Genomic DNA, 20,051 nt, shown 5'->3' on the forward strand with positions numbered 1-20,051 from the left:
TGGGTCTCCACCAATGGAGAACATATTTTTTTCCTGACAGAGCACTCTTAAACCATGAGAGCTAGAAAGATCTCTAGGTCCTCTTCTGTAATTTTATTTTTTCATGTTGCAAAACAAGCACTTTTTCTAGATGAAATGATATTGCAATATCAACTCACTGGCACAAATGTATAATAATAACCTAGAAGTGACTATGTTAGTAACCTCATGTGTTATCTATGTTAGGAAGGAAGGAAAGAAGAAAGGGAGGAAGGAAGAAAGGAAGGGAAGGAAGGTGGAAGGGAAGAAGAAAGAAAGTCTTTCTTTTCCTGTCCTTCTATGAGAAGCTACTCATCTCTGTGTCTCTGCTAATAACAGCAAATTGGCAGCTCACCAAACAAAACCTCCAAACCTACCAAGTTTTAGATTCCTTTGCAAGTCTATAAAATTAATTTAAATTTTCATTAATTTATTCATATACTTATTCATGTATCCATTTCTTCATTAATCACTTTTTAAAACAAATTTCACCACACGCTGTACAAAAATAAATGAGACACAGCACCCTCCCTTGTGGACCTCTCATTGTGGCTGGGCTGGTCGACCTATAAGAAAGCATATATTGAGGTACTTTCTTTTAAGACAAGTACACATAGTGTACTGAGGTGACATTCTGAGGTGGGGGGGTTATTTCTCCTGGGGAAAGGAAGACAGAAAGAATGGGAATTAGAAAGGATTCACTGAGGAAAGAGAAAGCAATTCCTTGAAAAATGAGAATGTAGGCTTTAAGGACATTCGGGGCTGAGGGAAAAACATGAAGAAAGACAAGGAAGCTTGAAAGTGTTTAATGTCATCGATGGAGGCTATCCCTGAATTTTTTGAATATCTTGTTTGAAGCTTGTAGACAGGTCAACATGGTTATTCCGAAGGCCCCTTGCTATTCCACATATTACTCTCCTACTTGACCCCTCAGGATCTTCTAGCTCTACTTTTTATATTTCTATCTCCCCACCATGCCCTCCCAAGGTAAAATTGAGAGGACAGCAGACATTTAAACATATACAATTTCTATTTCCTCTCTTCTCTACACACCAAGTTCATCAAATTCAGAAAAATAAAGTAAGCGGAAGCTTCAAGGCACCCACCATGATATTCATTCATTCCTTAGTCCCTAAGGCAAAGGACTACTAGAACTTTGTGACACTCCTTTATAGAAATGACTTTTGAAATTGTCTTTATCATTGCTGAGTGAGAGCTTCTATTTTGTTGGGGAAAAAAAAAAAAAACAGTTCAAGTCATTTTCCCTTGAAATTCAATTAGGCAAATTAATAAGAAGAAATCTGCAAATTTCTGCAAAGCCATTTCACCAAACACCTTTAAGAAAAATGTGCAGGAGTTTTCCAAAACCCGAAACTAGTAAGTTTTCCCCTTCCAGTTATTAATAGAGAAATATCTTATTACAGTTCTGTAAACAGAGCCAAATTGAAGAAATTGCATTTAAATGATGTTAGGGTTTCCAAAGAAAACCACAAAACAAACTCAGAATTAAGGCGATAATGCATCCCTGTTGTACCTTGGCACAGGAGCAGGCATTTTGCAGTGACCATCTGGGATATGTAATATCATAATAAGGGCGAGGGCACCAACACACAGAGAAGCCAAGAGGCAACACTTTTTTCCTGCCAACTGTGATATGTTGCAGTATGAAGGCTTTTCCCTAGGAAACCAGCATTTCAACTTTTACAGGGCATTGAAGACACCCAACATTTTTTAACTGCAGTACCCCAAATGTCTAAAATAATGCCAATGTAGATGCTCAGTAAATACTTACTGATTGAATAAATATTGAAAGTGCCAACCTTTTTCTAGGGTAATAAAAGTGTCATGATGTTTTGGGATCCTTTCACTTTCCTTTTTTTTTTTTTAAGACACTGAAGGGTGTATAATTATTTTCATGTGCGCTGTCACTGAGTCGTGTCCGATTCTTTGTGACCACATGGATTATAGCCTGCCAAGCTCCTCTGTTCATGGAATTTTCCAGGCAAGAATATTGGAGTGGTTTGCCATTTCCTCTTCCAGGGGATCTTCCCAACCCAGGGATCAAACTTGTGTCTCCTGCATCTCCTGCACAGGCAGGCATTTTCTTTACCACTGAACAACCTGGGAAACCCATGTAATTATTTATCCAATGACAATATTTCAGGTGAGTTGGGAGGAGGGATAATTTATCAGATATATAAATTATATATATAATTTAGCAGATATATACACTCAAAAAGAACTTTAAAATGCACTTCTGTTACTACTACTTTTACTAAGAATGTGAAAAGGCAGATTTTTTAAAATTCATCCAGTGTCTTAGGCCTCATACCAAAGGTACAAGCAATGAAAGAAAAAAATAAGTAAATTAAATCTCTTCAAAATTAAAAACTTTTGTGAAGCAGAGGACATCAACTCAATAAACTCAAAACACAGCTCACCAAATGGAAGAAAATATTCGCAAACAATATATCTGATGAGATTTATATCTAGAATATATAAAGAAATCTTATACCTCAATAATTAAAAGACAACCCAATTAAAGATGGGTGAAGGATCTGAACAGACATTTCTCTAAAGATCTAAAAACGACCAATAAAGCACAGGAAAACACGCTCAATATCATCAGTCATCAGGGAATGAAAATCCAAACCACAATGAGATATCACTCACACCCGCTAGGATGGCTATATACAAAAAGACTGATAATAACAACTGTTAGTGAGGATATGGAAAAATCAACCCTCACATGGTGCTGATAAGAATGTATAATGGTGCAACCACTTGGGAGACAGTCTGGAAGTTCCACAAAATATTACAACAGGATCCACAAAATATTATGACAGGATTCATTCTTAGGCATATACTCAACAGAAATGAAAACATATTCACACAAAAACATGTACACCAGTTTTTATCAGCATTATTCATAACAGCAAAGAATGAAAATAATCCAAATGTCCATCAATGAATGGATTAATAAAATGTAGTGTATACCTTCTGGAGAAGAAAATGGCAACCCACTCAAGTACTCTTGCCTGGAAAATTCCATGGACGGAGGAGCATGGTGGGCTACAGTAGCAAAGAGTCGGACACGACTGAGCAACTTCACTCACTTAGTGTACACCTACAATGTAATACTATTCAGCAAGAAAAAGGAATTGTGTACTGATACATGCCACAACTTGAATGAACCTTGAAAGCATTATGTTAAATGCAAGATGCCAGTCACAAAGGACCACATATCCTATTGTTCCACTGACAATGAGAAGTGGGCAAATCTATAGACTGAAAGTAGATTAGTGGTTGCCTAGGAGTTTGGGGTAAAAAAAGAGTAGAGGGAAAAGTGAGTGACATTTGATTGGTATGGAGTTTTTTGCAGGGTGATGAGAGTGTTCTAAAATTGTAGTGAGGGTGGCACAGTTATACCCAAAACTACTGAACTGTTCAGTTTATTTAGCCTGCATCAGTGCAGCTTGCAGGGATCTTAGTTCCCCAACCAGGGATCAAACTCGTGCCCCCTGTAGTGGAAGCTCAAGACTCCTAACCACTGGATTGCCAGAGAATTCCCTGAATTGTTCACTTTAAACAGGTGAATTGTATGGTTTGTGAATTATATCTCAATAAAGCTGTTATTGAGAAAAATATCTTTGCTGTATTATTAAGTTATTCTAGTGACTTAATATAATTTTTAAATTATGAAAACATACATTACCACATGTAAAATAGATAGCCAGTGAAAATTTGCTGTATGATTCAGGAAACTCAAACCAAGGTTCACTAATAATCTAGAGGGGTGGGATGGGGAGGGGGGTGGCAGGGATGTTGAAGTGCAAGAGTACATGGGTAAACCTACGACTGATTCGTGTTGATGTTTGATAGAAACCAATACAACCCGTAAAGCAATTATCCTTCAATTAAAAATAAATTTAAAAAATAAAAAATACTGTAATTTTAAAAATATTTTAAAACATAATTTTAAAGTTAATGTAATTTTTCTAATGAACAAAGAGTAGGTATGTTGATCCCACCTTGTGTAAACTCAGTGAATTGCAGAGTAATCAGCTGTTTTGTATCTAATTCAGCATGAATAAAACCTTTCAAAATGACAAATTAAGATTTTTGCCAATGAAAATTTAATTTTTTAAATTTATCTTCATTTTCATTTAAATGAAAGTTTAATTTCATTAAATTTAAATGAACTTTGAATGACTTGGAATTCAAATTGGAATCATCTCTAAATGTTTTACTAGATGCAAATAGATGGGGAAACAGTGACAGACCTTATTTTGGGGGGCTCCAAAATCACTGCAGATGGTGAATGCAGCCATGAAATTAAAAGACACTTGCTCCTTAGAAGAAAAGTTATGACCAACCTAGACAGCATATTAAATAGCAGAGACATTACTTTGCCAACAAAGGTCCATCTAGTCAAAGCTATGGTTTTTCCAGTAGTCATGTGTGGATGTGAGAGTTGGACTATGAAGAAAGGTGAGTGCCGAAGAACTGATGCTTTTGAACTGTGGTGTTGGAGAAGACTCTTGAGAATCCCATGAACTGCAAGCAGATCCAACCAGTCCATCCTAAAGGAAATCAGTCCTGAATATTCATTGGAAGGACTGATGCTGAAGCTGAAGCTCCAATACTTTGGTCACTTGATGCAAATAACTGACTCATTTGAAAAGACCGATGCTGGGAAAGATTGAGGGCAGGAGGAGAAGGGGACGACAGAGGATGAGATGGTTGGATGGCATCACCGACTCAATGGACATGAGTTTGAGTAAACTCCGGGAGTGGGTGATGGACAGGGAGGCCTGGCATGCTGCAGTCCATGGGGTCACAAAGAGTCGGACATGACTGAGCAACTGAACTGAACTGAACTGATAATTATTTAACTTATTTCCAAACTGAAACAATTTTATACCATGCAATTAAGAGCATCATGAAAAGGAAATTTTATTAACTTCTTTTTCTGTTCAGTATAAAATAGCAAATGCATTATTAAGTGCTGCTGCTAAGTTGCTTCAGTTGTGTCTGACTCTGTGCAACCTCATAAATGGTAGCCCACCAGGCTCCCCTGTCCCTGGAACTCTCCAGGCAAGAACACTGGAGTGGGTTGCCATTACCTTCTCCAATGCAGGAAAGTGAAAAGTGAAAGTGAAGTCGCTCAGTCGTGTCCTACCCTTAGCGACCCCATGGACTGCAGCCTACGAGGCTCCTCCATCCATGGGATTTTCCAGGCAAGAGTACTGGAGTGGGGTGCCATCACCTTCTCCATTATTATGTGCAGCTTCCTTCAAATAATAATGTATAAAAGTATGTCTTACATATTATAACTAAATAAAGCACAATTCCATTTTTAAAAGTTATAAGTAATCCAATAAATTTTTAAAAATTCTGGTAGTGTAATGTTCTTTATAAAGATATATACCTAAATATTTTTATAAAAAGATATCTTTTGGAAATATATGTATATCCAAATACATGTACATATCTCTGAAAATTCATTTTTATAAAAGTATTTTCTTTTATTAAGCTGAATATTATTTATACACCAAGGTTGTCTATGAATTTGAAACTGAAAGGGCTAGTTAAACTTCTCATCACAGACACTCCTTTAACACATAAAAAACTGAGATCTAAAGCGGTTACATTTTGTCTAAAACCATGATTGGGAAATCCATGGTTTGAAATCAGGTTCCCTCATTCTCAAGGAAGTGATGATCTGCTTCAAACTTCCAAAAAAAAGAAAATTCATGATTTGAAAATCAGCATGTAGATGGATATTAAGGTTTATCAACCTCTGTTGGATGTTTCTATACTTGAAATATATATATATATACATACACACACACATATATATATGCATATATATTTGTTCATTTCCCCCGACAATGTTTTTAAGCTTTGAGCTCCCAGAAGGCTGTAATCATGTATGTCTACTTTACTCTTCATATAGTCAACTTCACCTGCAACTTCTCTGAGCACCTATTTTAAGGAATGATGATTAATGAGATTAAAACACAATGTGGTAATGATTTAATAAAATGATTTAATTTCCAGTGGAAGAAACTCTCCATGTAGATGAGTCAATAAACTCACCATGAGGACACCTGGCAGAGTTACACTTTGAAATAGAGGATTCTTTACAAACCTGTCTAATAGAAGAGAGCATCAGCATAGCATCCACCAACTCTACCATGACTCCTGAATAAAACTTATGAAATTATTTTTAATGGCTTTACACCAGACTTGGTTAGTGATCACTCTTCTTGCACCTTCTCCTTCACATCTAAATCTTCTCAGAACTGCCCTACTCCAAAATTTACTCTCTTCTCTTAATCAAACCTTCAGTTATCTCCAAAACTTCTGTGTTATCTATTTCATACTAAGCTGTGAGTTGCTAATAGGTTTATGTCTAGGGAGTGAGGTCTCAAGAGGAATTCACATGTTAAAAGTTGGGTGCATTCTGTTCAAAATTCCACTAGTGTAAAGTGTGTGAGCCACTGCCATATCCGCAGTACTATGCCCCAACCTCCTCTGGAGGCCACCAAAGTCTCCTGACCCCCCTACATTCCAGAAACCAGGGGTCAGCAACTGGGTGCCCTGCTAGAGAAAAGCTGTTGACCTCTGGGACGGAGCTTGTGTGGAAGCAAGTGTTAATTTTCAAAATGTGACTGGTTGTGATAGCAACAACCTCACCTCATCACAATGTCCCTTGGAATGTTTTCTGGGCAAGGGGTCTAAAAGTGATCTGTCATCACTGGTCAGTGGTACAAGTAGCTTATTCTTACATCCTTGCCCTTCCCCCTTGGACCCAAAACAAAACATCCCAGTCTGCCTTCCTCTTCTTCTCACATTTGAATTTTCATGTGTTCACCATTTGTCAGGGCTTCACCTTCAATGACATGGTCAAGGCACCAAGAAATTATATTTAACACATGAAAAATGAATACCAGGCCCATGTCCTCATGCCTTGTAATTGTAAGCTACAAAATTTGTGTTTGGAGTCTGCATGTGTATGCCTATTCTTGGAACAACATTTATAGACACTTTAAATGATTCCTCTTCAAAGCCATAAAAGGGTTTAGTAACACACTTTAATATATAATTTCTTAAGCATTTTTTAATAAAATACAGATATATAATTATAATTATCAATGCATGTATGTCATTTAATATAACGATAAAAGGCTAGTCTTTGAAGTGACATGATGATTAATATTTACAGTAAAACCTAAAGGAAATAGCACTTGTACAATATTGCTGATCAAAAGGAAAAGATTAAAAATTCTCCTCATATTGTGGTGTCATCTCAAATCACAAAGAGCAGAAAGGAAAATTCTCATCTTATTAATATATATATAGGAATAGATCATTACTTTCCATGTTTTCTCAAGTTGGAAAACTCTCTTGTTCTCCTGAAATTATGCCAGACTCTGAGGCTGGGATATGTTCATAATAAGGACTTTTCCCAAATCTTTATCTATTAATACCATACACAAACATGTTACATAGATCTACTTACTGGAAATATGTCATGTACCTTCACACTAATTTTAAATTTAAAGATCAATACTCACTTGATGAACTGTTAGAGCATCCATGAAGAAATTTATCAGTATGTATAAACAGAGTCACATTGTGTGAAAATACTGTTCAAATAGTAATCCCCCTAAATATATAACATCCATGCTGTTTTAAGGTAAAGAAGCAAATCAGGAACTACATTCTTTCCCCATCAAACTAAGGATAGGACAATGCCATTCTGTTTAGCACTGAAAGGAAACTCCACTGCTTTCGCTTGACAAAGATATGAAACGTAATGAGTCAATGTCCAGACACATAATTTTATTCTCAACAAATATATGGTAATGCTCTTCATCTTGCCTTCTTAATTTTTCCTATTAATCTCATTTTGTGCTATCAAAGTTACTACTTGTTTTGAAACCATGTGCACATTATTTGGGGGAATTTTTTAAAAATAATCTTTTTCTTTTTTTTTTTTTCAGTTTCAAGGCTAAAAATGATGTTGAGGTTAAAAGTTTTACAGCTCCTTTATCATAATTGGTATCTTCCTCCTTAGTCTTCCAAGAAGGACTTTATAGTAATGGGTTTTGGCCTTTGCACTGCAACCCCTAAAAGACAGATTGCTGGAGATAACCCCCTGAAATTCCTTACAGCGCTATTTAACACCATGAAGGCCTAGAATCTATCTGTTTTGAAAAAGACTCAGACAAAGGGACAAGGTTCAGGGAGGGGAGAGGTTTCGATTTGCAGGAATTTTCGAGACATAAATAAGTAGTGTAAATGCCTTTTCTTTTTACTTCTAGATCATGGGTCAGGAATCTCAAAGCAAGATGGAAAAAGAAACCTGAATGAAAAAAAACACACTATAAAAACCTAAGGGAAAGCAGAAAATATTATTCCTCTTGATTTAAAAAGTTAAGACATTTTTCATTGGAATTAAAGTATTTGAGGTGGATTTATTTTCTTTTTGCCATTTCAGTCATAGCATATATTCCTTTTCTGGTGAAAACTGGAATTTAAAATATTTATTGGTCTACTTGATACTAAATAAAATGAACCAGGAAAGTCCAAAACACTGGAAATTTATTCTCTGCATATGAATAAATACCTCTTATATGTCCGATGGAAAGTGAAAAAATTACAAGCCTCTCTATCTTTTTTAGGGAAATAATTATTATGGATTATGAATTTTTACAGGACCAAAGTCACCTAATAGACGTGATAAATAAGAGCAAGCAGGAACACAAAAGCTAATCCTTCATGATTACAAATACCTCAGAACTATTACTGAGACTTCAACTGGCTTTTGCATCTTAGGTTCTCACACTGTGCCCAAGAATAACAAATTGCAAGACTCTGTGTGCTGGTTACTGCTGGTTATCAACACTCAAGTAGGAAACTGTGTAGAGCATTTTCCTGATAAATTAAGTTATACGTCTTAGTCTGGTTAGCATCATTGCCAAGTTTTAAGTTTGCTGTTTGTTTTTTTTTTTTTAAGTATAAGAACTTTGGTTAAACATACTACATGATGCCAATACTCTGTGCAACTGGGGAGAAAAATAGAGGGAGGATGTGGTTTTGTAGGCTGCAAACTCCACATGCCACATACAGTATACATATATACCATAGCTAATCACAATCTCACCATGAGGAAGTCAAAAACCTCAGTGAGCCTTCATTTTCTATTATATATACATTTTACAAGCTACTTGATAAGTTTCTTTTCATATTGCTTTCCAAAGTGAAAGAAAAAATAGTAAAAGAAAACAAAGAAAGAAAATACATTAGCTGGATTCGAATGCAGTTTAACTTAAAGGCTTCATCAGACCATATGTGCAGATACTTGAGATGATGAGAGAGTTAAGCTTCCTAGGGTCCTAGAGTCAAAGAAACTCTGCTGACCCCCACTGCTAAGCAGGTGCACGCCTTCCACGGGGGGCAACATCTGCCGATCCGTCATGGTCCCACTCGGTGAGGACCCCAAGAAACTTCCTTGGGAAGAAACAATTTTCTCAGGACTGGCAGCCAGTTTAGGGGATGTGGAGAAGTTATACCCATACAAGGCACAGGGGCTGTGTAATCTGAACGTGTTGTAGGAACCCTGGTGGGTCTGGTTAGCAGCAAAGGCGTTGCTGGGGGGTGAAGGCATGATGTACTGGAGCTGGGGAGACATCCCTGAAATCTGCATGGACAAGCTGGTCTGTGGGCAGCTGAAGGTGTCCCCATCCGTGCCGCCCATGGACATGTTCACCGAGGCACTGCTGCTGACGCCCACGTAGGAGGGAGTCCTGGGAGGGGCGAACGTCTCCCCTGTCTGGTTGGTGAGCCTGTTGTAGGTCTCAGCCAAGGATGTGCTGTATCGGTTGAGGGTGAGGCCAGAGCGGGCGCAGGCGGAATAGTCAGCTGGGGCCAGACCACACAGCTGGCTGGTGTTGGGTCCCAGATGGAAGGCAGGAGATGAGCAAGGGGAGCCGGACAAAAGATGAGGGTGGGTGGCTGCAACACCATTCCCAGAACCTTGGAGTAAGGTAGAGGAACCTGTATTTCCTACAAAAGAAGTTGAAATGTAAAGAGCCTCTTTTCCTTTCAATTTTGTACACATGAGCTAGACGCAACTTGTTACATAGAGCAGGTAAAAAGACAAAAAGGAGATGGTCTCCGCTCTCAGGAATTGTAATGTAATTGAATTTAGACTGAATGACTTTAAACACAGATACTCTCAAAATTTTCAAGAAAAATTATCTCCCCAAGGGATGGTCTTTTTTGTTTATTTGTTTGCTTTTTATTGTTTTTGTTTGTTTTTTTTTGCAAAAGGTATTAGGACTCTACCACATCAATTTTTCACATTTTCTCCCTCAATTAGTTTTCTCAGAGTTTTCTCATTATTTTGTAATAAACATTACAAATATTAACTTTCCCAGCAACTTAAGAAAATATAAATTTCATCTTACTCTGTAATTTTTTCCAGAAGTATAACCATCACCTCATTTCTACCCACTTTTTACTCTTTTTTTCAGCAGAGTTTGCTCTGGATCAATATATTTTCTTGCAAGAAAAAAGAAGGAATTCAAAGGAAAGATCGAAACTGGCCAGACCCATCCTGTCTCAAACGAACTGGCAACCTCCCACTGAAAGCTTCTGTGGATCAGTGACTACCACGCATGCAGGGCTACTACAATAAGGCAACAGTCTCAAACTTCAAAAATCTCATTTCCAAACAGAAAGCGGTTTGGTGAATCACATGCTAACCCAAGAGCAGAGGTCCAACAGATAAACAGTCCTGTGAAATAGAGAGGGTGTTTAACCCTGCCTCCAATCAATAACAGTGGTGGCAGCTGATCGCCCCCCACTCCCCAGATTTGCTGGCAGATTGATGTCTGCAACTTGATGGAACTTAGGGAGAGAAGAGAATTCCAATGGGCTGGACAGGTTGTAAAACCTTCATTGCTCTAGAGACAGTGTTTTATATAGCTTCTCAAAATAATCTAAAAGCGCAATCCACCCAATGATAATTATCTAAAATCCTAGCACGCTAAATTCTCATGGGGATGCCAGGCAGGGTCAGGCATTAAGTGCAGGACTGAGTGCAGGATTGGGCTGTGAGTCCTAGCTACCCAGTAGAGAAGGAAGCATCATCCTGTTCCATGCAGCCTCTTTGAGGAAACACCAGCCCTGGGCTTGTTTGAAATGCTCAACAGTGATCTCAGGGAAGGCTGCCTCAGTGTACCTGAACTTCTCATCATAAATCAGCAGGAGAAACAAGCCTAGAGGCAATTCAGTTGAAGGAAGTGAAGAAAGAAGGGAGCAAAAAAGATGATCTGGGACCAGTATCTGTAATTTCTTGTGAAGTACACCAGGTACCAGGGCCAACTAGTCTACTTCTAATTTTAAGAAAAAAAAAAATTAAAGGTGAAATAAAGGTCATGAAATACATAAACGGCCTAAAACATCCAAAACTTAACTTATGACCACACTAGCCATTTTCCATACCTACACCAGACACAAAAGGGAGGGATCTTGTAATAGAAGGATGTTGGTAATGAGGTAGCCATTAGACAATAGTAATGACTGCGGCATTTTTCAGTGCCTGAGCATCTAGGTAGGAACTGACCATATCTATGACCCAGGAGACTTCATGATTTACCTTGCTTGGGAATTCCAGGGATATCTTCAAAGGTGAGGGTCCGTAGTGAAGGTCTCCAGAATGCATATGACTCCACAAGAGCTTCCAAACCCATTCTAAATGGAAGGGTCAGGACAGGGGATGAACACAAGAAGCCAAGTTAGGAGCAGTTGGAGTTTTCACTCGTAATAAGCTGCTCAGGAAACACCACTGGAGTTGACAGTGCCTCCCTCATTGGCAGGTTAAAAGCTTGGCACACACACACACCAAAAAAATGGTCTGGAGATGAGCTACTATTCTGTCACCAAGAGCACAGAGGACAGAAACCACCAGCAGGTCCTGTTAATATTCTCTGAAAAATGAGCTGATCTCAGGGGATACAAAAGCTGGCCCCTGCGCTAGGAAGACGACATGAAGACCATCCATCCTGGCCGCCCTGAGTCCAAGGCTCTGTGTGATCTGGAAGCACCCTCTTTCCCTGACACATCACTACCCCTCTGATGAGGAGGGCTCTGCCACAAAAGTGTGCTCCTGCAAAGAGGCATTTCTACCCATCGTTCAGTGCCTTGACTGCCAGCCAAGAAGAGCAGTCATCCAAGGAAAATTCACTTCTCTCTCTGAGGCATGATCACCACACCCAGGACAGCCAGGGAGAGCTCAGGGCAGCAGCCCTGAATTCTCAACCCAGCCTCCAGGAGGACCACAACAAGGTTATCTCATAGGGGGCTAAGGTACACAGACCTAGTATTAGCATCAGACATTATGGTAAAGCCTCTACATACACTTAATAAATGGACACAAAGAGATAGGATAACTTCATAATGGACTATCCACATAATATCTATAAATTTTAAAACATGGCTGACTACTCTAAATACACACAAAAATGTATGTGTCTCCTACCGTAAGTGATTCAGAGTCTTCCTTATTGTATATCAGATAATTAAGTCCTCCAGGTCCTAGAAATGAGTTCCTTCACTCAACTAGCACCTTCTCAAGGCCTTTCCACTTTTCCCTCAACCATTTGAGCCCTAATCAATCTGTTAATTCAGGTAACATTACGCTTTCCATGAAACGCACAGCTTTGCTGAAGAAAATGCCTGATTCCTGAGTGTCACACTATACAAGGCCACCTTTTTGAGATTGTCAGATACAGTTTTAGTGAATGCAGATAATCTGTGTTTAATGCAAATTTAAAGACAGTGAGTATGATTAACAGCTTAGACTCCATGTGATAGCTGCTGTAGATTCCCTGCATCTCCAAGTCATAACCTATGAACTAGGACTAGAGAAACACCCCCTTCAGAGTCACACCTCCTATACCACATGGTGAAAACTCCTGGGAGACCCAGAGTAAGTGACCTGTGCATACAGATAAAACCATCTTCCCTTACTTGCCCTGGGCTGCACTGAGCATGAAGAACAGAGTCTGGCTTTGGATGGAATCATTGTGCCCCAGAGAGAGGACTAGTTAGTGCTCAGGACACTGGATTGGGGTCAGGAGAATTGGACTGTGACTACAACCCTCTAACATTGAGTAAATGTTTGGAGCTCCCTGGACTGCCATTTCCCATAAAGTGAGGACTGGAATACAAAGTTCTGAGTCCTCTCCTAGCCCTAAAGTTTACCACTAAGCAATTTACAAACCAGACATTGTATCCGTGGCTGACTACAAACCAGGTCTAAGAACACTCTACTCAACAATATTTTATGTAAAGTATTGAAGGTATAAGTTTGGCAGCCGTATCAGTCTCAAAGCCCCACATAATCTGCAGGTTGCAGACTCATGAATGCTGTACATGCATGCATGCTAAGTTGCTTCAGTTGTGTCCAACTCTTTTTGACTCTATGGACTGTAGCCCACCAGGTTCCTCTGTCCATAGGATTCCCCAGGCAAGAATAGTGCCGTGGGTTGCCATGCCATCCTCCAGGGGATCTTCCCGACCAGGAATTGAACTCACATCTCTTACATCTCTTGCATTGTCAGGCAGATTCTTTACCACCAGCACCACCTGGGAAGCCCCTCATGAATGCTGGGTGCTGTTTATTCCATTACTTTATTTTAGCCTGTACTAATACTCAATTTTTTTATGACTTTCTAGAAACAAGCTTTTTTAAGTTATAGAATTTAGGACACAGTTTTGTCCTAAACTGTTTCATTAAACACAGATGAATTTTTGTAATTACAGTTTTAAATATTCAGGATACGTAAGTAGTCCTGGAGGGGCCTCAGGGGGAATTTACTAAGAGGCAATTAATGAATATTTACAGGACTTAGAAATTTATTAACTGTGGAGATGAGCATCAGTGCATTATTTGCTTTAGCGGTGTAAACTTGACTATGTTTCAAATACAAACCCATACTCCAAATTCTTAGGGAGAAGTTACTAATCCTCACAAATAGGTAACCCTAAGCCTTAAAGAGATGCTCTGAAGGTTACAGATCTACAAGTGGTCTGATTTGGACCTATTGATATTTTTCTTGAGGCTGCTGTTTCACACTGCAAGTTCCAGAAAGGATTTCAGATATTTTGCAGGAAACAGTTATAAAATATTTATTAGCTGAATCTGGACTTTAAAAAAGAAAAAAGTCTTCATTTTCCCCAGTAATGGAGACTTTTCCCGTCTAGTTAAAGAAAAGATAAAAGGCACCTCCTGCAGGAGTGTAGCCAAGGCGATAATTTATACAAGATGCCTTTGAACAATTTCCACATTTTATCACCACCCTAATTTATGCTATCAAATAGCCGAGTTTATTTAGTAAAATGGTTATGTTTTTTCCTAAAGTATTTAAAGAGAAGAAATTTTTGTACCTTCCTGAGTAAAAGATTTTATAGGGTCAACCCTAAGGCCTAACTGAAGAATGAAACTATTCTCAGCACATAAATTCTCCTTCACGTAACAAATGTCCTGCAGGAGCGCTTTTAAGGGCTGAAGCTACTGATTTCTATAAAATAGGCTGTAGGACCATAAATAGCCAGGAAGGTATAATTTTTAATTAAAGCAAATTGTTTTATAAAGTTTAAAAAATCACAAGTCCAAGTTTATTTCTCGTCCTGCATAATTTGTTTATTTCATGTATAGGGAAAAAATAAAAACAGAATGTATATTAAAAAGTAGTAACAGTACATCAAAATCAGGGGTATTAAAGAAATATTTTGCACTTTTTCTCATGGGATTTTTCCTCTATTAACATATGAAAACATATTACCCCTTCCCCAAGTCCTCAGCACTAATGCATCCTCCTGATCTTATAGATAACTTGGGCTCTTTTTTTTTTTTTTTTTAAGGAAAATAACATGTAAGTTAGAAATCTTCAAAGCTTACCACATTCTCTCTTTTCCATAAAAGTGTCTTTCGCATTTATCAGTGGAAAACGTTAAAGTATTTAATATTGACTCACAGATATTTAATATTGAGTCATAGATATTTAGCATTCAAAAATAAGCACTGAAGAGTTTGTCTGTCATAAGCAGGAGAATTCATTTTAATGAGAAAAAAAAGTGAAACTATTCATTTCACCAACAGGGAAGCTATATATAAGCTCAGTAGTTTTTTTTCCTATATTAAGGTATTATTTAAACAGTTGGAGTAAAATAAAAATTTCAAAGTTTAACAACCTTTTAAAAAGTGTTAAGATAAAATTCATTATTTTTTGCATATCTATTAAAAACTTTAAAAGGTGTAGAATCAGGAAATAAACAGTAGCCAGCACCATGACTTATACCCCTTCAACAGTGAAAGGAAAGAAAAATTTCTATTGAACCTAGCACTTTGACCTCATGATACCAAACAAGAGACTTAGTGGTTTATTTTGACCAATGTCTCTGATTTTTTTTTTAACTGATCCAAAAAAAAAAACACCTTTTAATTGTGCCAACTTACCTAAAATTCTTTTTGAAGCCTTGCAATATTGGTTGGCTAAAAAGTTCGTTTGGGTTTCTCCATTACATCTTATGGAAAATTATTCTGAACAAACTTTTTGGCCAACCTAATATGTATCTATTATCTCACTTCCATTTACAGGCTTATGCAGTATAAACACTACCCAAGATACATCTTTAAAAATGTTTAAGGTTATCACTTCAAAAAAGAACTGACAGTAGTGCACAAAATGATAAACATAACTAACACTGCTCTATGTTATATAAGAAAGTTAAGTTCTCGTCATGAGGAAAAAACTATTTTTCTTTAATTTATGCCTATATGAGATGATGTATGCTCACTAAACTTATTATGATAATTGTTTCATGATGTATGTGAGTTAAATCATTATGTGGTACACCTTAAACTTTAGCAGTGCTGTATGTCAATGACATCTCAATAAATGTGGAAAGAAAAAAAAAAAAAAGACAGTGTTCAAGCCATGTGACCTCACAATGTCAACAGCAGTGAGGTCTTTGCTAGAGTCATCCTACAGGAGAGCCTGGACTTAGTCCTGGCAGTATAGTCACATGGCTTCCCAGGTGGCTCAGTCAGTAAAGAATCTGCCTGCAACAGGGGAGGCCTGGGTTGGATCTCTGGGTTGGGAAGATCCCCTGGAGGAGGGCATGGCAACCTACTCCAGTATTCCTGCCTGGAGAATCTAAATGGACAGAGGAGCCTGGCAGGCTACAGTCCATGGGGTCGCAAGAGTTGGACACGACTGAATGACTAAGCAGGGCACAGTATAGTCTCAAGTCTCAGTGCTGCCTTTCTGGAGTTTCAGTGAGTTTCAATAAATTCATTCTCTGTTTAAAAAAAAAAAAGGAAGGTTCTTAAATAGATAAATATTCTGCTATCAGAAAAGTCACAAGAAGATTTCATCAAAGTATTTGTCAAGGTCGAAAAAGGAATCATCCCAGGGGCTCCCAGTCACCTCACCAATAAGCACCTCGGTTACTGATTTCAGAAGATTTCAGAAGAGCTTTCAGAAACTCCTCTGAAAAGCAATGTTAACTAGGAGCTAATGCAATGATGTAACAAAAGCCAAGCAAAGTTTTTCTCCACATGGAAAGAGACATCTAAAACAATAGAATAATCTCAGTACAGCAGACGTATGGTAGGAACATCCGGAAATCTTCCTACAGAGTAAAGGATTTCAGATGGAAGCTGCATTATTAGTCAGTCTTATTGATCTGCCTGCGCTAAACTAGAGGGTATTCTACTCTCATACATTTAAGTCCTGGAAATGGCAACCCACTCCAGTGTTCTTGCCTGGAGAATCCCAGGGATGGGAGAGCCTGGTGGGCTGCTGTCTATGGGGTCGCACAGAGTTGGACACAACTGAAGCAACTTAGGAGCAGCAGCAGCAGCATTCAGTCAATTCAGTCACTCAGTCGTGTCTGACTCTTTATGACCCCATGGAACTGCAGCACACCAGGCTTCCCTGTCCATCACCAACCCCCAGAGCCTACTCAAACTCATGTCCATCAGGTCGGTGATGCCCAGTCCTCATAGTACATGGTGTTTAAAAGAACCACTGCATTACCAAAGGGGGAGGGATAAATTAGTGATTAGCAGATACAAACTACTATATATAAAGTAGATAAACCACAGTGTCCTACTGTATAGCACAGGGAACTATATTCAATATCTTATAATAAACCACAATGGAAAATAATCTGAAAAAGAAAAAAAATAAATAAAAGAGCCACTGCACATGAAGATGAAATCAAGTCTTTCTGCAGGCACATAAGTTTATTCTGAGAAAAGGTCTCTGTCTATACTTACCTTGCTCAGCCAATCATCTGAAAGAACTAAAAGTCTGGACTCCTATGTGATTGTTTTCTCTCTACAATTTTAAGTGTAATTGTTCCTAAAATAAAATAATCGAGGGTTTCGACCTCATATAGCCACAGCCTATCAATACAAAGTTTTTAAGAAGTATTAGAATAATGTCTGGAATAAGTGATAAAAATGTCTCAAATACTTTATAAAAACAAAATGCTTTTCAAAACATTTAAGTCAAAGTCTTACCCAGAGAGGGCATCTGGAGAACGTTAGTCTATTATTAACTATCAACAGTTATAAAATATTTTAGACAATGTCACACCAACTCTATTGGAATAGAATCATATCAATAAATTCAAAAACTCTTGGCACACAGACTAAGGAGATCTGCTTTTTGATAAAGAGTAATAGAGTGGAATTCATTACTGTAGCTCTCCCACTTAGTACAAACACCATAAAACACGACACAGAAAAAATAAACAAGTGTGTGGCTGTCAGTAGAGCCAAGACAAATTTGGAAACTAAAGAACATCAGCTGTCTTGGCAGTGGGGAGTAGTTTCAAATTCTAGTTGAAAATCTGAGTGAACAAGAGTCTCTGTCATATTTCGAAGACAGATCAATACATAGTTGTGACATTGTTGAGCAAATTCTAAACCAAGAGCAGATGCAGACAGTATTTTGACTTGGGATATTAAAGATCCTGGATCTGGAGGCACTGGTTTCTACAAAGTCCCTCCAGAGGCAGCATGCACTGTACACCCTGAGAACTTCCGTTTTCACCCCAGCATTTCACATCAACATTCAGCTTAGAAATGAGTAAGCCACAATGATGCACCCAAAATAAGTTATATTCATGCCTCAGTGATATTAACAAATTTAAACTTTATAAAAAACGATTTCAAAATCACATAAGTAAATTTAACTGTTTACTTTGTAGTGGAAAATTCACCATAAAAATCAAATGTATTTATCACAGCCAGAATGTTTTTAACTAAGACTCACCTATTACGCCCGGAGTCTCGGAAGCCTTTGGCAAAGGGATTCCTATCTATCTTCAGGCGAGTAATCTGCAGAGTAGGAAAAAAAAAATCGCATCAAATCTTAAGATAAAAGCCAAGGAAGGTTATAAAAAATGGTAGTGATGGAAGAACTATAAGAAACTCCAGAATCAACTGTCAGAGGATTCTACTGTGTTCTTCTCCCCTGTTTCTCGGGTATTTATTATCTTAGCAGCAAAGCTACAAGAATATTTCAGAAGTCATCTAGACATTCATTTGCTATGAAAAGAACATTCCCCTACTTCTATCCAAGCACTGTAATAAAGTTTGCTTTGCTATTAATATCCCTGGAGAAGGGGATTCTGAATCATCTGTTGATAATTGCCCTTCGTTTGACAATCTCTTTAAAACTCTTCCCTTTCTTAACTCTGTGAAATGTGTCTGCTTCTTTTGCAGTAGTGCTGATGGAGAACAGCTAATATCCAACTTCTATTTAACAGCCACGTATACACTTAAATGTTGTTAATGTTCTTCAGAAATGGGCAATATATACTCCTTGAACCTTCCTGCCTTCCGTTTTTCTTTGTCTCTCCTCAAATCATCTTTACAGCTCTCATCTCCTCTTTCATCTGTGGAGTTGTGACCTGGTCAGAGGACTACAGTGAATGTCTAACCAAAGGTAACCGTGACTTGAAGGTTTTAATAAGATTCAATCTTATACACATAGGAGAAATAAATAATAGCTTCATTTTAACTACAGCTGTAATTTGTTGACCTATAACTAGATTTTTATTCAGGAAGATCCCAAGATATGAGGGAAAATTTTTTATAAGTGGTCTAATCATCTCCATTATAAACAATTTTTTTAGTTATACCATCTTGAAATTGACACTAATAAACAACATCCCATCTGTTTCTGACCATATCTCCATCTTGCCCAGAGAAGTTTATAGCCTATTTTCTAAGAAGCACATCATGCTTTGTTTTCTGTGTTTCTTGGTTTAGTAGAATCTACTAAGTTCTAATTGTGCCATTTTGGTCAAGGACAAATGAACACTGCTGAATGACACTAAGGCAAAGAAAGGCATCTCTGGAGAGTCACCTGAAATCCCCCTATATCATGTTGTGTGTGCTTTCAGCCATCTGCCAGTCAGCTTTGCAACACCTAAGGGAGGTGTATTCCACATGCTACTACTTAGTTTGTGGATGCTGCTGCTCAGTTGCTTCCTTCGTGTCCGACTCTGTGCAGCCCCATGGACAGCAGCTCACCAGGCTCCTCCGTCCACAAGATTCTCTAGGCAAGAATACTGGAGTGGGTTGCCATTTCCTTCTCCAAGTTTGTGGATGAAACTACATTATAACAAGATAATGTAAGGGTCTGCTAAGTAATTCACTATGTCTATCACTCTGCCATTGAAAGAATTCTTTATAATTCATTATAGCTCAATTATCTGTTCATTTAAATAATGCTTAAAGAACACCTAATAACTTAAACATTCATTTAAAACAGTATTTTAACACAGTGGGAAAGGGGAGGGTGGAATAAATTGGGGGAGGAATATTGACATATATAAACTACCATGAGTAAAATAGATAGCTAATGGGAAGCTGCTGTATAGCACAGGAAGTTCACCTTGGGGTTCTGTGATGACCTAGAGGGGTGGGATGT

General features: G+C 38.0%; 1 protein-coding gene across 1 annotated transcript in view; it reads right to left on the reverse strand.

The window, feature by feature from the left end:
• Positions 1-7,106: 7,106 nt before the first annotated feature.
• TBX18 (T-box 18) overlaps positions 7,107-20,051 on the reverse strand; it is a 29,954-nt gene continuing 17,009 nt past the window's right edge. The window contains exons 6-8 of the mRNA XM_010834665.1: positions 18,387-18,451; positions 11,693-11,787; positions 7,107-10,095 (exon numbers count right to left, since the gene is read on the reverse strand). Of these exons, the coding sequence (XP_010832967.1) occupies positions 9,371-10,095; positions 11,693-11,787; positions 18,387-18,451 (885 nt within the window). The 3' untranslated portion in view covers positions 7,107-9,370. The remainder of the gene's footprint in view (positions 10,096-11,692; positions 11,788-18,386; positions 18,452-20,051) is intronic.

Source organism: Bison bison, unplaced genomic scaffold (assembly GCF_000754665.1).
Source record: "Bison bison bison isolate TAMUID 2011002044 unplaced genomic scaffold, Bison_UMD1.0 scf7180017864035, whole genome shotgun sequence".
Taxonomy (NCBI): Eukaryota; Metazoa; Chordata; class Mammalia; order Artiodactyla; family Bovidae; genus Bison; species Bison bison.